General features: G+C 50.4%; 1 protein-coding gene across 7 annotated transcripts in view; it reads left to right on the top strand.

Annotated features, from left to right (window-relative positions):
- The first annotated feature begins 11,279 nt into the window (after positions 1-11,279).
- Positions 11,280-24,837, top strand: part of LOC122373431 (serine/arginine repetitive matrix protein 2-like) — a 47,618-nt gene continuing 34,060 nt past the window's right edge. For 3 of the 7 annotated variants that reach the window (XM_043351483.1, XM_043351488.1, XM_043351482.1), the window contains exon 1: positions 17,148-17,422. In XM_043351483.1, the coding sequence (XP_043207418.1) occupies positions 17,406-17,422 (17 nt within the window). In that variant the 5' untranslated portion in view covers positions 17,148-17,405. Of the gene's footprint in view, positions 11,543-17,147; positions 17,423-24,837 lie in introns of those variants that run through there. The other 4 variants (XM_043351490.1, XM_043351487.1, XM_043351491.1 and 1 more) reach the window with 3 other exon arrangements.

Below are 24,837 nucleotides of genomic sequence, written 5' to 3'. Positions count from 1 at the left end.
AAAGAGTGGCTGCTATGGTTTTTCGGGGTGCTGATCACGAATATCATGTTAGTTATGATCATAGATGATGTCTTCATGCATTTAGGCCAGGTCAGGTCAGGTCAGATCAACCAGTAAGGGTTTTGCCGGGTATTCGTAGTAGGTTCAACCGCCTCTGACAGCTTCGTAACATGTTACGAAGGCACCAAAACTACTTCGTAAATGGTCAAATGGTTGCTTAATTCGAATTCAGCTCCAAAAACTAGCCTAGAAACATATAAAACTCGAAAATGTGAACCGAGGTCATCAAAGGTAAATGATCTGACCTGACCTTCCGGTAATCTTGACACCCACCCTAATGCATGGGAGCAACATCATATCCCATGTTTGAACGTTTGAAACCACGAAAAGACTGCAAACGCGCGGCTAATGCGAGGCGACATAGCCAAATCGCGACCTCGGCCAAACATGGTGCCATGGTGCTAGGCCGCCGGTGCATCTCAAAGAACTGTGGTGCCCCTGACAAGCCTGAAGTTCCAACGACAGGCCCCTGACAGGCCCATGATGCCTTTGCGAGGCCGGTGGTGTCCACGTGAGGCCGGTGGTGCCCCTGGGCCCTGACAGGACTGTGGTGCTCCTGACAAGCCTGGAGTGTCCCCGACAGGCACGTGGTGCCACTAACAGGCCCAAGGTGTCCCAGTCCCTGCGAGGCCGGTGGTGTCCCTGCCAGGCATGTGGTGTCCATACTAGGCCTCTGGTGCCCCTGACAGGTCCGTGGCGCCCTTGCTAGGCCTATGGTGCCTCTGGCAGGCCTATGGTGCCCCTGGCGGGCCTGTGGTGGTACCCCTGACAGGCCCAAGGTGGTGCCCCTGCGAGGCCGGTGGGGCCCCTGGCAGGTCTGTGGTGCCCCTGGCAGACCTATGGTGCTCTTGCTAGGTTGATGGTGCTCCCAACAGGCCTGTGGTCCCCCTGACAGGCCGGTGGTGCCCCTGGCAGGCCTGTGGTGTCCCCGGGCCCCAAGAGGGTGGGGGGTCATGACCCATATGACCCACCCTTAGATACACCACTGGGCATTACTTACAGACTGACTCATTTGACATCCATTGCAAAACAAGTCACAGTAGTTACGTAGTATGTTTGTCACCCTGTTCCTTTATGCCCATTTTTATAGTGGGCAAATCTCGACGACTAGGGGGGCAATTCTGTTGAGTGCGGGGGCATTTGCCCCCCCAGTTAACATGTTAAAATAGGCCCTGGTGAAAAGGGCCCATGGATAGTGAAAGGGGCCCATGGTGAAAAGGGCCCTTGCAGAGTGAAAAGGGCCCATACATTTATCATGGCGTAATATTAAAGGCACTTGCAATAGCAATCTAATAGTCGACAGTGAAAGAATGTTTGACAATAGACAGGGCCGGGTGTGTTTTTTTCTCTATTTGTAGGTGGAACACGGAACGCAGAGCGTTAACACAAGAGTTGTTAACGACGCGTTGTGTCGAAGCCGATTCTTAATTGACTTGTCCCGCCGTTCGTTTATCCCGCGCCCTGCTGGGGAGTGTTTGAACTTTGAACACCCCTCCCCCTGCGGTTTTTCGCAAATATCTCACGTTTTTGGCACACCTTATCATACATCTTTTTCGCACATGTTGTGAAAATTTTAGCCCAAGGTCGCCCAAGGTCAGGTCACCAGGTCACTTCAAATGGCCTCACCTCCTAAAAAAGTTTCAATGCCTGCCATAGCTATACCAAGTGACCGATCGCTTTAATTAAAGCTTCAAGCGATTGATAAAAGTAACAATATTTACAAAATGTATATCTCGAAATTTTGATATCAATGACCTAAGGTCAGATCACTTTTCGGGTCTCTCCATTATACCTAAGTGAATGGGAGAAAATTGAGAAGCGTCTCTTTTAGACGAACGCCTTTCTAAACATTTTCAAACACTTAATTACGAGTAAACATGACACGCTGAACCGGAAAAAGGCACCCGTGACCCCTCGTTTCAAGAAAGCAGCGTTGCTGGCACTCGGCCAGAGGCGGCCATATATTGTTTTTACAAAACAAATCAGATGCGGGACAGAACTGACCTCACGAGTGGTCATCCGCTCGCCGCATGTGGCGGCCGGCGCCTCTAGCGCCGAGTGCCGCAACTACCTATGATTATGTCTCCGAGGTCATCTCAGGTCACGAATGGTATCTAACAGTTTTTCGCTAATAACTTTTGGTAGAGGCAAGGTAGAGCGATGAAAACGCCTTAGATGTGTTTGGCTCGACGATATGGATCGACTGATATGCAGCATGACTTTTTCCGGTCAGGTCATGACCTTGACCTAAAGTCAAATTTTTAAGTTGACCTTTAAGGTCAAATTATAGTTCATTCGACGCATCTCGACGAGAGGAACACGATGCTGGCAAAAATAATGTCGTGTCTCTCTTGAGTCAAAAGTTATTGAAAAAAAAATCTTAAAAAGTGACGGAGTTTTGCCCTCTGGAGGCTAAACCGTTAACCTGAGGTCAAATCTGAGACAGGGCTGGAGAAATGATTTCAGAGGTGGGGGGGGACTAGGCCTCGAGGGGCCCTCAAGGAAAAGGGCCCCAATTGTCTCAAAGGGCCCAAAATCATATAACCTTCCAAGGGGGATTTTAGGGGAACGTTTGGGAGGGGGTCACAAGTCGGCCGACATGCCGGGTCTGATGGATGAATTCTGACGACGGGGGGGGGGGGGTAGGGAGCGAGTATGTCGAGATCAAATGACATTTGATCTTCGTCGTTTCTAAGATGAAGTTTTATCGTTATTAGTCACTCGGCTCAGTAGTTTCAATTACTGAAACCCACCTATACAGGGGCGTCGCTACGGATTTTTTACTGGGGGGGGGGGCGATCGACGTACTTAAAAGCCAAGAAGTAGATATAGTTACCTCACTTTTAGCCTAATGCATTAGTAGCATATAGTCATGACCTCTCTTATTGACCTGTTTATAAATCGGCGGCGCGAAGCGCCGCAAAAGTTTCAAAAAAAATTGTACAAACACAGCGCTAAAATACAAATATTACAACCCTTTTAGCATGCTAGTACAAACAGGAGTTCCTTCACAGTACACATATATGAATTCCGATTCAATTGGACACGGTTGGTGTTATTACAGTCACGATCTCTCTTATTGACCTGTGTATGAATCGGCGGCGCGAAGCGCCGCAATTTTTTGTGTGGAAAAAAACGTTTGTCAAAACACAACTCTAAAACACAAACATTACAACCCTTATAGCATGCTAGTACAAGCCGGAGTTCCTTCACAGTACACATATGAATTCCGATTCAATTTGACACGGTTGATGTTATTACAGTCACGATCTTTTTGATTGACTGGTGTAGGAATCGGCGCAAAGCGCCGAGAAAATTTGCAAAAGCATTTGTCAAAACACAGCTCCAAAACACAAATTTTACCACCCTTTGAGCATGGCAGTACAAGCCGGAGTTCCTTCACAGTTACACATATGAGTTATAATTCAATTTGCCACGGTTGGTTGGTGTAATTACAGTCACGATTTCGTATTGACCTGTACGTACATGAATCGGCGGCGCGAAGCGCTGCGAAAAATTTGCAAAAAGATTTGTCAAAACACAGAGGGGGCCTCCTCTCTACAGAGGTCCACCTCTCTACTGCGGGCCTCCTCTTTTCGCAAGGCCTCTTAACTACAGAAGGCCTCCTCTCTACAGAGGTCTCCCTCTCTACTGAGGGTCTTTCCCCTTCAGAGGACCTCCTTTACAGAGGGCCTCCTCTCTTCAAAGAACCTCCTACAGAGGCCCTCATCTCTGCAAAGGGCCTCCTCTCTACAGAGGGCCTCCTCTCTACTGAAGAAGTCCTCCTCTCTACAGAGGGCCTCCTCTCTACTGAGGAGTCAGAGGGGCCCTAGCGGTCAGACACAGGCACTAGCGGGCGGTTATTCAGGAAGTAAGAAGGAAGGATTAGGAGGCCTCAGGAAGTAAGAAGGACCCTAGCTGTCAGGCTGGTCAGAGGGCCCTGAATGTCCTGACGTGATTTTTTGGCTTCACGTGAATTTCTTACGCCTCCGACGTGATTTTGGCCCCCGTGGGCCTTCGGCGCCCCACGGGGGCCTCCTGAAACCCCAATGGGGGGGGGGGGCGCCCCGTCCCCCCCTTGGGTACGTCCCTGGGGCCCACGCCGGTCTCCGAAGTTCCAAATTGCCTCTTGAGTCTCATACTGTCCAGTGGCCCGATGGTCTTATGATGGCCTTTGAGGTTTCTCACCGGCTTCAGAGGGCTCACATCGACCTATGAGGACCCCGCGCTGGCCTCCGAGGGCGCAAAATGTAAGAAGGTAAGCATGCCGCGTAAGTAATGCATAAGTATTCCGGCATCTGAGGGACTCCGACTGCTTTTTGGGTGCCTACAGCCTCATACCGGTGAAATGAGGGTCCCTGACTCCCTACCTGTCTCTGAAGGTCCCATTTCGACATTCGAGATCCTTATTTTGGGTCACAGCAGAGGCCCATGCAGTTCCCTTAAGGCCCAATGCCGACGGTCATATGGCCGCTTCTGATGGCCCCACGTCCTCTTTTGAAGGCACCTCAGGGGTCACGAGAGGTCTGCCAGGGGCACCACCGGCCTCGCAGGGGCACCACAAGCCCGCCAGGGTTACCACAGTCCGGCCAGGGGCACCACAGGCCTGCCAGGGCCCAGGGGCACTAAAAATAAAATAAACAATATAAAAAACAAAAATGGAAACACGGCATCACCAAAAATTAAGTGGCCGAAATCCGTTGAGTCTTTAATTTTGGGTATAGGAAGGGGCACCACAAATTAAATTCTTGACCATCCCCTTGGAGTTTTCCTGTATCATCCCCTGGTGCTCGCACGGTTGAGACAAAAACGAGTAGGTACGATTCTGGCCTTCAATACGCCTTTTCACGCAACACGATCCAGACAAAAACAAAGGTATAAGCTCAGATGTGTTTGACAGGTGATTTTGAGCATGCAAGACGGCGTCTATAACGCATTTAGGTCTTCGGCTTTTGGAGGGGGTCAACTGACCCTCTCAGACCATTTGGGGGGTCATGACCCCGTGCCCCCCCCCCAGGATCCGCCACTGTTATTCATGCGTTGCTGTACATACATAGGAGGTATGTGAAAGGAAAATAGGCCTGGCAAACACCTTTCTGTCAAATTTTCAACAGGTCCACTACTGGACCTGGACCACATGGACTCAATGAGGGACCATGGCTCTCCGATGGTTCACGGTCATCACGGAACCATTAAGGGCCCACTAGCTTGTGGGGGAGTACGACTCATTGAGATCTACTCACTGATATAGGGCTCCGATGCTTGGAATGTGATATTTAAAACATTAATACAGGCCAAAATGGCTGATTACTTTTTTAAACATAAGTCAGAAGGGCCCACTTTCGTTATATATTAGGTCCCCCCAGGTCCCCCCCAGGAAATGGAATTAATGGGGCCCGGGGGGGACGGTCCCCCCCGGTCCCCCCCGGTTTCTCCAGCCCTGATCTGAGAACATTATTCAGAAAGGCCTGTAAAAGAATTATCGATTGCGCTTTTCCGCGGCGTTGTAGCTCTATTGGTTCCCGAGTTGTCCGTTGGCAGTTTCGAAAAATGTCGAAATAGCAAAATTTGACATTTGATGACCTCTGGTGAGCTGACCTTTGACCTGACCTAAAAAATGACCGAAGTATTTTCATCATCGTTTTTGACGTTCTTTAGAATGCCGCTTACCGCATGTCGCTACGTGGCCCAGGGGCCGAGTTAGAGGGGGGTCAAACACGCCCCAGCAGGGCGTGGAAATCCATAACCCCAGCGGGGCGCGGCCGCGCGGGTATTACTTACTACGGTACAGGGGAGGGTTCAGAAAATCTCCAGGGGAGGGGTATTCCAAATCGGGGGGCGTGGACCCACATATACCCCCATGTTTTAGTCCGGATTTCGCCCACTATATGTTTGAGGGTTATTTTATTCTATTGCCGTCCGATGGGCCCTTCAGATGCAGTAAACGAGCCCCATGATCGCTTGACCAGGGCACTCTGAGCTACATGAAGACCCTCTAAGCTACAGAAAGGCTCTCTGAGCGCTTGAAGTGCCCCCTGAACGCTTGACGGGGCCCTCTTTGCCTTTGCCTAGAAAGGGCCTAGTCTGAACACATGAAGTCCCCTGAACACTTGACGGGGTCCCCCTGAGCTACAGAAAGGCCCTCTGAATATGCAAGGCCCTCTGAGCGTATGAATAGGCCCATGATCCCTTCATGAGGGCCCTCTGAGTGCATAAAGTACGCTCGACGGGGCCCTTCTGAGCTACAGAATGGGCCTGAATACACAACAGAGTCCTATAAGTGCATGAAGGGGCCCCCTGATCCAAGGCTATAGAACTCCAGGTAAGGACACCAGCCGTTTGACCTTGAACGCCGCCGGCCGGCCGATGACGTCATTGGAGGCAAGCCGGCTCGGCGGACACACAAGGCGAATGCATAACGGAGGGGCGTTGGAACGTTGCGGGAGCCGGGGAGATATTTTAATGTGGTTGTATACCACCATTGTTATGTTTATTGATCTACAGACTGCATTCTTTTAAACCTCGATGCACTCTAGGCCTGGATGGTTCGTACATTCGTGGAACGATCACCCCGTCCGAAGTCCGTGGTCGAAGCTGTCATAGTATTAAAGACACTAAGACGGGTGCAATAACGGCGATCCGATCCCGTCTCTGGCGAATCTAGAGGGGTCGTAAGGACCCAGGCCGAATCTGACCGTCTATTTTTAGGGAAACGGGGTGGGTGAATTGACAACCGATGGCTTAAGAGATAATGAGAAGAGATCCTGTCGTCGATTGTTGTTTGACAGACAACACATGTTGTACTGGACGTATGACCATCAGAGGTAATGCCTGAACGTAGGCAAGCATAATTGTTCTGTCATACTGTTTAGGAATATAAAATGGTAATGGATATTATTGAGGATATGATCTCTACATTACAGGAATTCGCTAATTACTACGGCCCATAGGGGCACCGCCGGAGCTGTTGTTTTGCCATCGGTCCCAGGCAACTCCAGGGAGCTGCAGTACCCGGCGGCCAAAGCGGCCCACCTCGTCGACTCGCAGGTCCTGTGGGATTCCATGATGCTTTAGTGCTTCACCCACAGAAGCACGGGCATAGCAGTAGGATGTGGGGCTAGGTGTCTGTCCACCTCTTCATTGAAAGAACAACGTATACAGCGCCTGGTCCCGCCGAAGCTCGGTATCGACCGTGACTTATTCACAACTGGCGGATCCAGGAAGCGGTCTTGGACACTGCGGGGGCTTACCCCAAAAAGGTTTCTCGGAATTAATTAAAAAAAAACTCTGATTTCGATTCCTTGTGCACTGCTGTGCAGTGTGATTAACCAACATTTCCTCAGAAAAGTTGTGAAGTTTTCTTTGATTCTCGAAAAGCGATTTCGGGCGCTGCCAATGTGGGGGAAGACATTTGCCCCAAATGCCTTCCCCTGGATCCGCCAGTGGGTTGCCCCACTCCGAGCTTGACTAAAACCATTTTCAAACCCCACCAGAAACCGATGGTAAGGTGAATTTGAATCCAATAACTCATCTCTGTCTGCCCGCCTAAATATGTACCTATACAACACATGGTACGGCACCCGGCCCTGTCTGAGCTATGAGCCGATCGCGATATTTTCGGCTTTCCCCAACCCAAGCTCGATTAGGAACGTTCTCCTTCCCCACCCGATTGCTGATGTCAATTCAAATTCAATACCTCATCTCTGTCGGCCCGACCATAACCCATTCATTGCACACCGTTCAGCGCCCCGCCCCGCCAGAAGTATCCTAGCGCGCTGAGCAGTTGCCTCCAGCCGCGTCATCGCGAGGCCCCGCGCGGCTCATAAATAATACATTGCGCGAATAGCCGTGTCGCCCCCCTGCCCTGATCACTTAAAGGGGTCCCTGATCGCTTGACGGGTCCCTGGTTGCTTGACGGGGCCCTCTAAGCCACAAAAAGGCCCTATGAGTACATGACAGAGCCCTCTAAGCGCATGAAGAGGCCCCTGATCGCGCGTGACGGGGCCCTCTGAGCTACAAGAAAACTCTGAGCATATAAAGGGCCCCTGAACGCCTGACAGGGCTCTCTGAGCGACAGAAAGGCCCCCAGCGCTTAAAGGGCCTCTGAACGCTTGACGAGGGCCCTAAAGCTACAGAAAAGCCCTGAATACACGAGAGGACCCTTTAAACGCATGAAGGAGCCCCTGATTCCTTGACGGGAGCCTTCTGAACACATGAGAAGGGTCCCTGATCGCTTGACGGGGGCCCTCTAGGCTACATAAATGCCCTCTGAGTACACGACAGAGCTCTCTAAGCGCATTAAGGGCCCCTGATCGCGTGACGGGGCCCTCTGAGCTACATAAGACTATCAGATCATATAAAGGACCCCTGAACGTTGTGCAGGGCTCCCTAAGCGACAGAAGGGCCCTTTGAACGCATAAAGGGCCCCTGAACGTTTGACGTGGCCCCTCTGAGCTACAGAAAAGACCTATACGTACACGACGGAGCCCCTGATTGTTTGACGGAGCCCTCTAAGCCACGACAGGGCCCCTTGACAGCGCGTGGGAGGGTTCTCTGAGCGCCAGGTAGGAGCCCGCTGAGCTATTGAAATCCCTGTTGATCTAAAAAAGGCCTTCTGTCCGTCTTAAGAGTGATCTGCCGATCAACAAAGGGCCTTCTACCGGTTTTCGGAAGACGCCGCTTAAATGTATGGCCCTCTGATCGACGTAAACAATCTGCTGATCTGAAAGGGTCCTCTGTCTGTCTTTAGAGGGCCCTACCGATCTACAGAGGGCCCTCAGATGGCTTTTAGATGGCACTGCTGATCTCAAGAGGGCCCTCTGTCAGCCTTCAAAGGGCCCTACCGATCTGCAGGGGCCTGTTATAACCTGTCAATATTGGCCCTTTGTTGGCATTAGTCATTTGACCACTGCTAAAACATATTTAATGGTTTTAGAGGGCCATTGCACGACTACGAAAAAGTGTTTGAAAAAGTTCAGACTGGGCTCCTGACTGTGCACAGTCAGGAGCCCAGTCTGAACTTTTTCAATTTTGATTTGACTGTGGGGTAGGTACTGCATATACCCAGTACCCCATGGGGTACTGGGTATATGCAGTACCCCACAGTCAAATGACTGTGGGGTACTAGTACCCCACGTACCCCACGGTGGCGCCGCCCATGGGTAAGGTAGGTGATGCATCTAAAGATGAGTCGAGGTCAATACATGTACAGGGTGTCTCAAAAGTTCGCTTACAGGTACCAGCCATGCTTTTTTGTCAATAATTCTGAATCAACATGAAATTAACAGTCGAAATTTTGGATGGGCATTGGCAACAACCTTCCTCAAGCAGCTTCATTGTTTTCAAGCGCATTCGACCCTTCATGAGCTCACAAAAAGGGTTCACCTCTGACCATGGATCAGGCATGAAAATGGAGGTCGCATACTCGGGTCGGCTGAGAAACTCTCTGCTTCACGAGTAATGGGAATGGTTAGGTCGGAAATGACACTTGGCAAAGTGTCGGCAAGGATGAGTACAACATGATGGTCATCTAATAAAAACGGTGGCTAAAATTTTTGAAGGACAAAACCATGCGAGACTAACAGCGCTTTGAACGACCCTTGTACCGCAGCAGACTCGTGCTCCGGAAAGCAGCTGAAAATGCAGTCCTAACTATTGAAAACTGACTAGAAGCTCACAGACATAGGTTACCCAGTTTCAAAAATTGCAGGTCATCATAAAATAAAGACAAAATATCATTTAAAATTGTTTATAAGAGGTATCTATAACGCTAAATTTTGAGGGAAAATAATGCGAAAATCGTCAATGCCGAGGACAAGTGACCCTCCAAAAGTGTCAATTAATGTAAAGTTTTATCTAACGAAGTTTCAAGAGGCAGATCTGGAGCAAATAGCTTTCTTTTACACACAAAATCCGGACAAAACCGCACGACGGACAGGTTTTGGCCGTTTACAAACATAGGCGCGGGAGCCGGGGGGGGGGGGGCAGTGGGGGCAGCTTGCCCCCCCCAACTCTGGGGCCGTGGGGGCGGTGCCCCCACAGCTTTGAGACGGAATACCACACTTTTTTTGCAAATGTTTTCTTTTTTTGTTGAAAAAGCCGAGGGATGAAAAATAAGTGGCCTAAAACCGGTGAGAAAACTAGATTTGGGGGTACCCTAGGTTAATCTCTATTATGGTGTGCCCCCCCCCCCCCAGGCGGAAAGAAGTTCCCGCGCCCCTGTTTACAAAGCAGAACCTCTCCTGAGGAAAACACTCCGGAACCCAGCGAAGGTCTTGGCATTGGGAATGACGAGCGTTCGGGATTTGCAAATATTGCAAAATGTGTTTAAGAAACAGATGGCCGACACATTATGCTACGATATGCTGCGAAAAATTTGCCCCTGGCACTTCCCATTTGTTCAGGAATGGGGTTGTTTTGAAAAGGAAAATGGTGCTTGGGAGGTCGGCGCCAGTCATTCATGAAGGAGTTAGCGCCAGAGAAGACCTACAAAATACTCACGGATGGTGTCGATGCAAGCTATCGGCTTTCAGGGAGAAGCGGATGTTGCCGGGGAGCTCGTCAAACCTAAATCCGACGCAGAAACTGCGGGGGATTCCCCTACAAGAGCTTGAAAGCTGGTAACCTTTTATCAGCCTCCGGCAGCTGACGGAGTGACGAAAATCGGTATGGGCAAATATTTTTGGAGATACAGCAAAGGGTTTGGTTTCCAACCTTCCGAATCAGTTGTCAAAGCATGCATATTTGTCTAGTGTACACACGGACACCAAAACCTTAGATTTTTGGCCGGTTCTTATATGCTTTAGGTATTGACATGGGAAATGTGTAAACGAACTTTTGAGACACCCTGTAATTCAGTTGCGAGTTAAAGCTCTGCTTGTTCATGGTTATTTTGTATTTGATTTTATTAATCTTAGATGCCACATTTATAAATGAAACCCACTAACTAAAATAGTCTCGATTCCTGTTTCCTAGCGGTTGCTCACAATCATTTGTTCGTATTTTTGGCCTGGGAATAAAATACCTAAAGCTGTCTGCTGTCAAATTGGATCATCCTTGAAAGAGACAAACACGACTTTGTATTTGTTCAGAAAAATGTTTTGCAGTTGATGTCGGTATTGCGCTTTCAGACGTAGCCACTCATAGCACTCAAAATGACATATTACGTCATTTGATGGAAAAAGTGCACAATTGTAGCTTACCAAGTCGAACAGTACTTTGCACTGTACCGGAATTCAGAATTGTTGTGTTGTGGTTGTGTCGTTTACCCTTGGTTTACCATTACATTTTTTGGGATTTATTGTGTGCATTTTATTTCATTTACCGTAATGCCGCGTGATTCATCATGATTGTTGTGATTTTAAGGGGTTTGACTTCTAGAAACCATAGAAATGCTGTGAACCAGGCAATTTTACGGCTTTAACGAACACGACTACAACTTCAACTTGACTCACCGACTCCGCAGTCCGCGCGAAGGCCGAAGGTTAGTCCGGCGAGTCCGCCTATACGGATTTAATTTTCAAGCTTTTTACTTCTTTAATTATTTACTTTTATTGTCTTTATATGATAATGTCATATAACGGATGGGTGTACCAAGAGCTCGTCGTGCCTACTGCTTAAAAGGAAAAATAAATAGAATAGTGCTCACAACTACTGTGTTCAATATTAGAAAGATCAATTCAAATTGTATTTGTGATTTATTTGTGAACCCTAAAGGCACGTAAAAAGTTCTTAACATATTTATATTTGAATTACTAATGCTGGGTAGTTTGGATTTTGTGGATGCGGCAGATGCAGATAAGATGCATGTCTCCTGAGGCCAGTTTTACCAACAGAAAAATAGCCGCCTGCTGGAACTTTTTGTTTAAGACCGCTTCACATACAGAGCATAAATGATAAAGTCCTATCCGCTTACATGCCCATTGCATGTACGCCCCATATGTGAAGCGGTCTAGGCTAAACATTCTGGTAGGATTCTATTTTTCTGTTGGTAAAACTGGCCTCTGAACCGAGCATCTGACTTTTTGTGTGACAGGGAATCGACAAAGCCTTAATGGAAAAATTACTACAGTCTGCTAATAAGGCCAGAAATCTGCATCATGACATGGTGCCCAGTAAACATGCCGACGTCGGCCCGACGTCGGCTGGATGTCGGATATGCCCGCATGTTCCGACGTCCAGCCGAGGTCCAGCCGACGTCGGGCCGACGTCGGACCGAGATCAATTGCTGAGGTCCAGCCGACGTCGGGCCGACGTCGGGGCGACGTCGGACCGACATCGGCCGCTGTTTTAACCGTTAAAATAATATAAAATACATGTTTCATGTTTCATAAAGAGCCTCTGTATTCAAAATATCCTCAGGAAACTCAAATCTTACTCCACGCCGCAACCCCCTGATCCGGACTGGACGGGAAACTTTATCCCATTTGGGATTGCCCGTAAGCCGAGCTCGCCCGTAGCCGGGTGCGGTGAGTGCTTGGGGGCTGCTCGGCCTATCCTTTGGTCAGGCTCAGCCCCGTCAACTCACCAGGGCCGGGCCCAGTTCATATAGAAAGGCCAGTCGGCAAGTGTCACTTTGCCAAAATGCCACTTATCAAAGGGACACTTTGGGAAATGTTGGTGCAGGTGTGTAAGAGTGGCTATATGAATCCATTGTGGGGTCGCCCTTTCCAATAAGTGTCACGTAACAGCAATGGGACCAGGGACTCTATATGAACTGGACCCAGGGTGCTCACCAAGAAGACCAATGTCTCCATCCTATGATCCTTCCGGCTCTGAAATGGTCTTGTCAGACCGAAAGGGCATAACACAACAAAACAAACAATATTCGTTAGCTGGCTGCGTGGTGTAGTGGTTAGCGCATTAGCCTCGCGTTCGTATAGCACCGGGTTCGAATCCCATCGCCGGCTAATGCTTTTGGCGTGTTGTCCCAGTAAACATGCCGACGTCGGCGACTGGGGGGCTCGAATCCCGCCGCCGGTTGATATTTTTTGCGCGTTGTCCCAATAAACATGCCGACGTCGGCCCCGTCGGTCCAACGACAAACGATCTCGTCAACCTCGGCAAACGATCTCGGCCCGACGTCGGCTCGACGTCGGCTGGACTTCGGCTGGACGTCGGAACATGCGGGCATATCCGATGTCCAGCCGATGTCGGGCCGAGGTTGAACCGACGTTGGGCCGACGTCGGGCCGAGCCTCGGCCCGACGTCGGGCCGACGTCGTCATGTTTACTGGATGCGTAAGGGCTCCTACATCCTCCACACTTTAAAGTTGAAATTGTTAGGACAGGTATGATTATCAACCTTGGGCTTGCTGAGACTCTGATATGCAATTATTGTGAATTTGTGAGTTCTCATCCTCAACACTTTCAAGATGAAATTGTTAGGACAGGTATGATTGTCAACCTTGGGCTTGCTGAGACTCTGATATGCAATTATTGTGAGCACTGAGCACAGTGAGCAGCACTATGTATACAATAGTCAATAGTTAGGTTACATGCTCAGCTCAGGATATGTTGGTTGATCCACAAATGCCTGTTATACCATATACCAGATAGCAGTCAGAAGTGTACAGAGCTGCCAATGCTTCCTACTTGTGCTTTTGATTTAATGTAGGAAATTAGTGGCTCTATCCTTTTTTTCTCAAAATGGTGGCAGATGATGCTTAACTCCTAAAATCTTGGCTTAGTTAGACTTGTTAAAGGAGCCTACTTAATTTATTATTTAAATGTATTTCTTTATATGATGAAGGGCTACTTGTGAGTATATTTTTTCTTGAAAGTATACCCATTCAGAGTGCTGGGAACATGTGAAATCATTTTACCAAGAGTTAACAGGGCATAGGCTTAATCATCTTAGAGGGTAGGTACTGCATAATGAAAGTGAGTTGTCACTGGTCTCCATGGCTGTGTAGCCAATACCAATTAAGTTGTTTGGTTTGGGTGTATGCTATTGGGAGCCATTGTGGACTATTTTCGATCCCACCGGTGACCTTTGACAGTGACACCGCCGAATGGTGTACTGTTTGGTGTTTTGGGCGGTACAGACAGCGCCCTCCGTTGTCGTGTCAGTCCGACAGTGGCGCCCTCAGACAACTGACACGGCAATTACTGCAGTGCAACCGACGCCGCCGAGGAAATGTGACATGAGGGAACCACCTACAGATGAACTTTGGAGTCTGGGGGGACTTTGTCCTGGTTTCCATCTCTTCTTTTCCAGCATTATGCTGCTAGGGAACTTTGCTTCAGATATATGACGCTTCTAAAACTTGAGCCTTGTGATAAGTGATAACGGAAAGTAATGGCCTGTATAGACCAAGCGAACCGAAAAAGGCTAGAAAGTTTTGTAGCATCATCTGTTACATCAATTGAGATGGAAGAGACTATCGTATTTCTGATTAATGAATTATATGAGGTGTTTCTTAACTGTTTGAATCGTGAGAATAATGTAGGTATTTATAGCGATCCCTGTGGTTCAGCGGCGAGTGTTTGGTTTTTGCTTTGTTGAGATCAAGCCTGAAGAGGCCATTGCAGGGATTTAGGATTATAGGATAATAAGGTGTAGACACTGGACTGTGCGGGCCACCGACGGTGCGCCGCAGCGGCAGAGACCGTCCCACTGGGACAGGAACGTCCCGATGAGGCAGTCCGCCCCGCCGCCCAGACGGTCACCCCGGGAGAGCAAGTGGCCCTGGTGCGTGTGGGACCGCTCTCTCCACCGGCTGTCTGGTTGAGGTGACTGTTAGTCCAGAAGGTGAAGCGTGGGGGGATGTGGATGGGTTTTTCCTGAGGAAGGCGAGGACGAATTAACGGCCAGCGGCTCCCTGCAGCTCATTGCGGTCGCGTACCTAGCGTCGCAGCCCTCCAGAGCCTTCGGCTTAGGAGAGATGCAGTCCTCTGAGACATGGTATACCACCTAACCTATAGGTTGATGCACTTGAAATGCGGTTATTTGTAGCACATTTCTGAATTGTCCTGCTACAGCAGGACTGCAAGGTTCTCAACTCAAATCGATTGTACATCGGTATTATTAGATTCACGAAGCGCCGCTCATTTCACAAATATGTGATGAAATCGAAAAGCACATGAAGTAGCAGCACAGAGGTAACTGATCCAAGCGAATTGACTGGACACGAAATGACCTTGCGGATTATGCCAACCATAAGTCCGAAAAGGCCTAGAGTACTGGAAGCTGAATTCATTCAGAGCAGGCGCATTTCTATAAATACCCAATGCGATCTCGCAAGCACTTCTGAACTGGTTGGTGCCCCTGCGACGTTGTCAGGGGCTCGTGCGCGCCGCCCACCTCTGACCTGTCGCCACTCTGACCACGGCTCACCGGCCGGTCTGTCCCGCTGCCCCTCAGCGCCGGCCGGCCAGGTCAAGGTGTGGTGACGCGTGTCTGGACGTTCCAGCGCCGGTCGGCTCAGACCCAGGTGGGATGACGCGTCTCTGGACACCCCCTGATCCGGCGGCGAGGTGGGGCTGACCCCGTTGGCTGCCCATTGAGGTCACCGGAGGCACAGGGGCCCCGCGGGGTGCTGGCGCCCCGTGCTGCCATTTGTTCTCAGAGGTGACAGGGACTCGTGCCCTGCCACACTGCAGACGGGGGCTGGCGGCCGACCAGACAGTAATCGACGGCAGCTGGATACTTTTTCAGCCCCTCGCCCCCCCCCCCCCCCCACCCACCATCTGACACCGGTTAGATACTTTCTCTCCATCCGCCCCTACTTACCTTGTGAATGCTTTCTGAGAATCAGGAATTGGTTGAAATACCTACAGCATTTAATTATGCGCACTTCTTGTGCTAATTGCGCCTGAACACGATGGCGCCATGAATTGACAGCCGAATGGAAAAAGTAAGGTAACATAATTGTTTTCTGAAACAATGCTTTTGATGACTAGATATAATAAAAGTGTGTCGTGATTACACTAAGGACGCTGTCTTGGTTGCCAAGTAAACAGTTCACAGCAGTATTCTTGTGGTGTCCCTTGAAGTAAATCGCCCAATAAAGTCATGTTGTGGATTCGGTCTGCGGATGAATTTCGCCATGAGCATAGACGGACGTCAGACGTGACATCCGTTCGGTATGAGATGGGTCCCAGCCATGTCCGGTGTCCGCCGCTGCGCGTCTCCTCCGTCCGGAACTGTCTGGGGGTCGTCTGGCCTCCATCCGACCTGGAACAGAGCCGGCCGGGCGCGTGACGCCGCCCTCCACCGCGGCGCAGCCAGCCAAGGTGACAGACACATCTGGTACCCCGGTCCGGACCTTCCCAAAGAACGGGTGACACGTCTCGCTAGTCTGAACATCGCGGTGAGGCCGCTCTGCGTTTCCAGAAGGAAGCGGCGCTTTGCCAGCTTGGCTAGCTGACCGGAACTCGGAACCCGTGAAGGACACTGGAACCGGATCGTTCCGAAACGGCTCTCTGCGTCGAAAAACTTATTCTGAAATGCTTTTCTCAGGTCGTTATTGTTTCAGCGATCAATGACATAGTGCGGGATCAGTCGGAGTTTTTGCATTCGAGAGTTGGACCGGGTTCGTCTCTAGCTGGCTGAGGTTCCGCCGCTATCCTACTGGGACGGCCGCTGACGCACTGTTCGTAGAACGGCACCGAACTGCGCAAACGGACCAACGAACGCAGCCAAACCCACGGCAGGCGGTCCGCCCACCGTGCTGAACCCGTCCCCGCTTCGTGCGCCATGGTCCCACTTGTGGGCGTGCAATCGTCTTTGCTTCTTCTGAGTACAGTGTCGGTGATTTTGCGGGCTCCTGGGAAGTAGCCGCAGTTGGACAGAGAGGGCATGCTGCCCGGCTGGCCGGTCTCGCTCCAGATAGTCCGGTACGTCCCGGCCTTTGTCAGTGGATACCACTCGTGTCGGGCGCTTGGCGGCGTGTGCAACCCGTGCCGCACGTGCCGGCCGCGCGGTCAGCGGCCGACCCGACAGACAGCGCGTGCGGCCGGCCGGGCCGCAAACGCGGGACCGGCGCGCCGTGGTGTGTGCACCTCTGGCGAGCGGCCAGCAGCGCTAAACAGAGCCGTCTCGGCCTCGGCGAGCGGGCAGAAGCTGGGCCCTGTGACAGTCGACCGTCGGCTGGCGGCCGCTCACGGGAGACCTCTCACCGAGGCGGCTCACCGGGCCACGACCGGGCACGGCCGCAGCAGAGAACGGCCCGCCGTGCTCCTCCACCAGTGCGTGTGTGACCGACCGCTCAGAGCGCGTGCGAGTGCGACTCTGAGCCGAGACGCTGTGGTGTGAACCGAGACAGCCGGCGCTCGGTGCCGAGGACGCTGTAGCAGTGTCGAGTCGATCCGCCATCGGTCGCCCCAGGACATCCGACACCTGACATGACCCCCAGACCCAGGTGAGGCGTAACTTCCGGTGTCAGCTTACTGCACCTGTCCGGGTGGTTCCGGGAGAGGGCAGGCCTCTGCATTGTTATGCGATGGTATTGGTTGGTCGGTTGGTTGTCGGTCGGACTCGGAGTGTCAGTCCGTTGGTTGTTCGGTTGGGGCCGTTGAACTGTTGTTCAGAGGTTGTCACAGGATGACAGGTGGCTTCTGGGTGGCAGAAGTAGTTGATTCAGCTGTATGGCTTTGTTCCTGGCCTTGTCACAAATGCAAGTAGTCCGTGCATAGGCGTAGGAACGTTTTCGAAAGTGGGGGGGCCAGGCTCCCAGAGGTCTAAAACCTAACCTCCCCCCAAAATCCAATTTCTGCCCGGATTTCGGCCACTTTGTTTTCGCAAACATGCTCAGAGGTAAAAAAAAAATCGAGACAAAAACAAAAATAAAATTGGTTAAATTTCAGGGAGACTCCCGTCAATTAACTCAAACTGATGGACGCGTTCCCCTGTCCTCCGCAGCCGTTGACACCCATGCAAATTCCAGAGGCATCCAGCAACTTTTTCATTACGAGCAAGCGTGAAATGTGCAAAGCGACGCTTTTCAATATACCTACCTATAAAAATAAGCATGAACGGCCCAGCTAGGCTCAGCCATGCCTGTAACGTTTTTAAGAGGTTTTATATCAGCGACCACTGCAACTGGGCTAATTGACTGTCAGAAGCCGGTGTGGGACTTTTAGAGGCCGGTCTGGGCCCTCAGAGGCCAGTTGAACCCTCGCCGGCCCGGCCCTATACGTTTTCTACATACGCGCCGGCCGAGGGGGCGGGGAGCGGGTACGACCCCCCTCGCCGTTTCGCCCCAGGTGGAGCTACCGCGTCGCGGAAAAAACGAGCGTGTGCGCCGTTACGAGACGCAGAGATCGATACCCGATTTTAAGGTCCTAGGTCAACCGGTGACCTGAGGTCATGTCAAGTACCTCAAGGGACGGTTTCGTTTTTGGTGAATAACTTCGCAAGAAACGGCCGCAGGGCGCAGAGCCGCGCTTTTGCCAGCATCGTATTCGCCTCTCTCAGGCGCGTCGAATGATATACTTTTTGTTTGGGTGAGGTAACCTTAGGGTGTTGACCTCGGGTCACGGTCAGGTCAGCGCCCCCAGGTCACGAAATTGGTCGAATGAGGTCATGTCTCATATCATTTGATTCGGAAGGTCTTCCCGAGTCCATTGGTGGCTTTCCCGACCCACTACCTCAATTTGCTAGGTAGTTATTGACAAAAAAACTAATATGACCCTTATAACGCCGTAAATGACGTCGCGCAAGGTCAACATTGCAAAAGTGACGCATCGAACCTTGCAAGGAGTGCATGAAATCACGATTCGGTGTGCTTGAGATAGTTGGAGATCGTTCCCGGCGCCAGGAAAAAAGTTTTCAGTTTATCACCATTGACTTATACCTAATGGTAAGGTCACGAAAATGACCTGACCTCATATGACCTTTAGGAAAATCCGAGATGTACAAGCTGTGAGACTCCTAATGGATACTAGGTCCTGCAAGGTTCATTTCCCTGTGAAATCTCCTCTGGCAGTGAGGGCGTTGCGAAGTTGCGACATCTGAAGACCGTGCAGAGGTTCACTTATGACCTCATAGGTCAGTGACCTGATCTGACCCGAAAATGCGGTTGGTGTCAACAGCTCCGGCTTGATTCAAAGGTCAGGTATGCGAAGCTTCAGCTCTCTATCGCCGGCGTGTTTGGAGCTATCGCGAAAAAAAAACTATGGAGGGGCGGCACCCCCCCCCCCCGCCCCCTCGGCCGGCGAGGGTTAAGGCCCTCAGAGACCAGTACAGGGCCTGCAAAGAGCAGTTTGAGACCTTTAGATGCCGACTTGGGCCGTCAGAGGCTAATGTGGGTCCTTACAGGCCAGCATGGGCCCTCAGAGGTCAGTGTGGGACCCTAAAATGCCGGCATGGGTCGGCGTTGGACCCCAGAGGCCAGCAGAAGGCCCTCAAAAACCAAGATGGGCCTCTGAGGCCAGCATCGGTCTTCAGAATCCAGTGCAAGGCCCTCAGAGGCTAATGTGGGTCCTTACAGGCCAGCATGCATGGGCTCTTAGAGGTCAGTGTGGGGCCGTAACAGACCGGCATGGGCCGGCGCTGGACCCCTAAGGCCAAGATGGACCCTCAGAGGCCGATGCGGACCCTTAGAGGCCGGCATCGGGTCTCCAGAATTTAGTGCGGGGCCTTCAGAGGCACCTAAAGGTTAGTCTTGGGACCCCAGAGACAGAAATGGGGCCACCAGAGGCCGGTGTGAGGCCCTCAGACGCCGGCTGGGCCCTTGAGGCCGGTTTAGGGGCCCTCAAATGCCAGTGGAGGACCCTCAGAGGTCAATGTGGGTTCTCAGTGGTCAATGTGGGCGCTTGACCGCCACTGAAGGGCCCTCCGAGATCAGTGTAGGACCCTCAAAGACTGGTTTGGGAGCTGTTAATAGCTGGCGTTGGATTCTTGAGCCTCGTGACAATCGAGTGCCAGAGCCCCATACACCCATGGGGGCCCATCGTTTGTTCGGGGGAGGGGCCAAATGGAGGGGCAGACAGACATTGCTGGCCCCCAGCCTGTTTGAACCGAGGCGGGGGCACGGTCACCCTGGCCCCCAGCTAGTACGCCTTTGACGAACTATGCCGACCCCAAGCAGATCTGGTCAAGCGTTGGTCGTTTGTATACGCATTCTCCTGCACCGTGCTAGTATTGTCTTATACATTTTCAGTGCTCGCCTGTCTCGTGCATCGTAATCAACAAAATGCTGCGGCACCAGGACTCAAAGTCTTGTCTCTGATATGGTTTTCTTCATTGAGTGAAGGAAATTGCGGTCAATAACGCTGTAGAAACAAAAGGGAATCTTCACTAAAGGGCAAACTGAATAGTTGTCAAGTTCTGGTGTTTAGGGTACCGGGTGGTAGGTACAGACAGACACTTAAGTCAGCGAAAAGTGGGGGGGCCAGTTAACATTGCTGGCCCCCCCACCTCCGAAAGTGGGGGGGCCATGGCCCCCCCGGCCCCCCCTGTTCCTACGCCTATGAGTCCGTGGCCACTTCAGAGAAGTGATATGGTTGTCGGACAACCGTGCACGACATGACAGACTGAAATGATTACATTTTATGCACTTCAAAGACCAGATTAAAAAATGTCTGTTAAATTACACGAAAACTTGCCACTTTGCCTTGCTTTGAAGCTTGTCAGCCCCATTTATCTACATTTACGTGCATAATGGTCTTGCTCAAATATAAGAAAACGCATTTGTATTTGTATTTGACAATTAAAACACCTTCCACAATCCACAGATGAAACTATTCTGAGTGCCGCGTCAGAGGAAATGAATTAAAATACTCTCAAAAAAGCACTGCACGTATGACGTAGCAAAAAAACGCATTCGTTCCTGTTCATTCCTACCAATCAACCAGAAAAAGCTCCGAGATAGGTGTTTAAAGCCTACCAGTTGATGAATGTTTGCTGAAAAATGTAGCCATTTATATCGGCCTTAGGCATAGGCATCTCGCAGTCGCGGCCAAACGGAGTAAAAAGGTTTTGTAACCACAGCTATACGGGATATCCCATCCGAGGCCCCGGAGTAAATTGTGCATGGGGCACGCCGCACTTCACATTGTGCACTGTGCAGTAAGCATATACCCTAGCCGCTACAGCCAGGGCAGGGGCACACCCGAGCCGCGGCCACGGCTTCATTGCGTAGAATTGTGTCTTATCCCTGGTAGAAATTTGAGGTTGAAAGCGACTGATAAAGGGTTTTTTACATGCCCCCAAAAAAACAACAAGACGTGACAGATTGTAGCGCGTAATGCTTTGAAGTGCAGACAAGGGGTTTAATCGTGCTTTTCGGTCGGTCCTATCGTTTTTCGTTCATTTTTAACGAGCGGAGCCATCCGTTTTTGGAAGAACCTCATACGCACGTTAGCGTTTATTCTCTTTTAATCCGGCGATTTGGCCTGACTGCCGGCCGTCGGTGTCATCGTTCTGACGTCACGCCGTGTTGTCACCGGCGTCCGTGTCAGAGTGACACCGACTAACGAGGCGGGGGTGGCGTGCGACGGCCGAGGTCAGACGATCGATGGGCCCGCGCGGCCGCCGGCTCTCGGTCACGACCGGATAGAACCGGGGCCAGGGGCTGTCCCCCCCCCCCCAAAGAGCTGAGCTGGCGAGGGACTTTCCTCAGAGAGACCTGACAGACTGGCCTTACTCATAACCTACGGAGAAATGACCTGAGATTGATCCACACAAAGGCATGACTAGAGGCTGACCAACTGTCCACACCAGAACTGGCTCCTCTGGAGACTGTTTCTACGGGGAACTGATCGGTCCCCACAGAAACTTGACTAGACTGTCCGCAGTCCACATGGATACATTTTAAGATGCCTACTGCCCCAGTGGCTCTGCAGTGGGCTGGCAATGATTTCATGTGTAGGCATTCTGTCAATGACTTGGATCTTATTTTTGTTTTCTTCCCTTTTTTGTCGTCACCCGTATCGTGTGCGAGTTTTGTGCATAGCCGCATGGTCCATCCAGTGTTTTCTTGTCGTTTGCAAGATTTGGTAGGAGCGAAAAGCTTAAATTCGACAACTTAAAGGCATATTTTTCAATTATTTACTTTTAATGATTTGTCCTACGACCGCTTGAATCCTTGCTATACTCTTTCCTGGAAGCTCCCGAAATTCAATAGGATTCTGATTCGCTTCCAGGCACGCTGTTGCGGCATCTGGCAGCTGCTTTTCTCGCCGATTTCGGCCGAATGTGACGTGATGTATGACGTCAAACTGGTACGGGAAATCCGGAGGTCGGACTTGAAGCGTAAAAACGTTCTTGGAGCTAAGGTCTCCGAAAAGAAACAGCTTCGACCGTTTGCCCAATGATGCCAAATTGCTATCATTTTTAATTGGTGATGTTATTTAACGGACCCATCCCTCAACGCTGTTTTGTATAACATTAGGTCATAGTTGTGACTTGTGCCGTGCTGTTTGGTACGGCGATGAGAGCCTGCCGTGTCCGTTTTTTTTTTTGCACGGGTGAGTAGGGAGGCAGCCATTAGCGTCCAGTGTCGCTGTGGGTCCGATGACTATCTCGGTTTGCCCCCTGGTGCGCTAATGACCGTATCGCGTTAGTGCGACAGTGGCCGCTCCGGTATTCTGACCGGACAACTGATCGTCAGATGTGGCCAAAGCGGGGGATCGACGCGTAATTATCCGGCTACATCAATGTGGTCTGTCAATGGTATGTCCAAGAAGCGGTTTTCAGGTCCTTTGGTCTTGGCTGGGTGCTGACTGCTGAGACCATTGTCGCCGATGGTTTGCTTGGCCTGATGATTTGTTTTGGATCCTCTGGATTCGCCGGTCAGTTTTTTTTTTACAACTGAACGCCAATGATCCTCTGCATTGAGCTGATAGCTCTCTTATTGCTGCCGTCTTTCCACCAAGGCCGCACAGGGATGGCCGAAAAAAGAGGGCTCGGCTTCCGGATTCGGGATATTTTGACACGAAGTGATTGCTGGTTACCTACGATTCACTTGATAAGATTCGATGTCAAAGAGAAACGGTATGCGACAAAAGTCTTTATTTTTATCGTGGTATGTTTTTAGGCTACTAGCGAAAAACATGCATTGACAGAAAATGTCTAGATTCAAAAGGCTTTAGTTTTGATGCGTACGGAAATGCAACTTGCAGACTACTTGCGTAATGAAAGATGTTGACTGACATTCTAAACTCTGACATTAATTCAAATCTGATTGATGTTCTGTAACCATTTAGCTCACCGCTGCTGCGGAACGTGACTAAGTTACAATATAAAACAAAAGTAACAATAGGCGCTCCTGTGGCCAGTGGCGGTGGCCGGCCGGTGTGTGTGTTTTGGCGGCGGACCGGTCCGGCCCGCGGGAGGCACAAAGCCTGTGCCACGGCGCCCCTCCGGCGCTGCCGGGGCATACCGAGCCATGACGCCGCCCGCGAGACCGGGTCACCAGGTCAGGTCAACGGGGTCAGACCACAAGGTCAGGTCAACGGGGTCAGGTCATAGGTAATTTCTTGTGGTTAACCCGCGCCCCACTGGGGGGGGGGGCTATTTATAGCCCCCCCCCCTCCCGTTTTTCTGCACTAACTTCCAAACCGCTTGACGTATCGACGCCAAACTTTCAGTACCTTCGGCTGCATCAATTTGACACCTTGTGTCAAAATTTGAACTTCGTACCTACCATAAGTCGGCCGGAAATGACGTCAGAGTGACGTCATGTTCGGCCGATTTCGACGCAAAACATTGAACCACGGCAATCGCTCCCAAGAGCTCAGTTTTTAAGGTAGATCCAATTTCTTTGCATGAGAGGACTCAGAATAGACTGCCCTATCAAACTGCTATCTCGGATTTTCGAAATTTTGAAAATTTCGAAAAATTTTATAATAAAATTCAAAATTTATATTTTTACATTTTTTTCAAAAACTTTTTGACTTTTCGAAAAAACCGGAATATATGTGATAGAACGCATTATTATGACTAACTCTAGCAAGTTTTAGCTAAATATCTTCAAAAATGGCCAAGTTATACGCATTATTGCAAAAAATTAACAATTATTAATTTTTCAAATCAATTTTTCAGCACGAATTTGACATCGTACGCCAATATAAATAGCACCATCGTGTTCCTGAGCTCAAACTGCATCTAATAGACACCTATTTTGTTGAAAAAATTTAACTTCAAAATTTGACCTTTTTTGACCTGAAAGTGACCTGACCTGAGCTAAATTTGACTCAAAATGACCTCGAATGACACAGACGACATCAAATTCGAAATGTTTGGCCTAAATGGACCATAAAACATGTGTCACGTGACCGACGGATGATATAATATTTTCGTGACCTGTGATGACCTGACCTTGACCTGAAAATCAAAGTACAAGTTTGGTACCCTCAGAGTATCTAGAGCATCTGTTCACGAGTGTGTGAACCAAAAATGAGCCTGATCTGACTTGTAAGACGGCGGCCAGAGCCCAAAACGTGAAGAAGCCAAAATGCTAATAATTTTTACTTTGACCTGACCTGTGACGTCATCGGTGACCTCGAGGTCAATGAAATTAGGTTTCGTTCGACAGTTTTTGCGGGGCTATCAGACGCCGTTTGAATTTTGACGATCGGCCCAGTAGTTTCGGAGTTAGGAGGGGGGGCTATGAATAGCCCCCCCCCCCCCCAGTAGGGCGTGTTATACGCAGACCCCAGTGGGGCGCGGGTTAAGTCATAGGGTCAGTTAATGGGATCAAACAGTGATGTCAGATCGTAGGGTCAGGTCATGCTGTTTGATAACGCTCTGAAATCGTGCGCCACGCAATTAGGTGACGTCAGGTCACATGGTTGTGTTTTTGGTGGCCCTGTTCTGACTAGATATGCAACT

The sequence above is a fragment of the Amphibalanus amphitrite genome, unplaced genomic scaffold (genome assembly GCF_019059575.1).
Source record: "Amphibalanus amphitrite isolate SeventyFive unplaced genomic scaffold, NRLGWU_Aamphi_draft 001494F_arrow, whole genome shotgun sequence".
In the NCBI taxonomy this organism is placed as follows: domain Eukaryota; kingdom Metazoa; phylum Arthropoda; class Thecostraca; order Balanomorpha; family Balanidae; genus Amphibalanus; species Amphibalanus amphitrite.
Note: the sequence above shows the minus strand (reverse complement) of the source record. Positions and strands in the feature narration are given on the sequence as shown.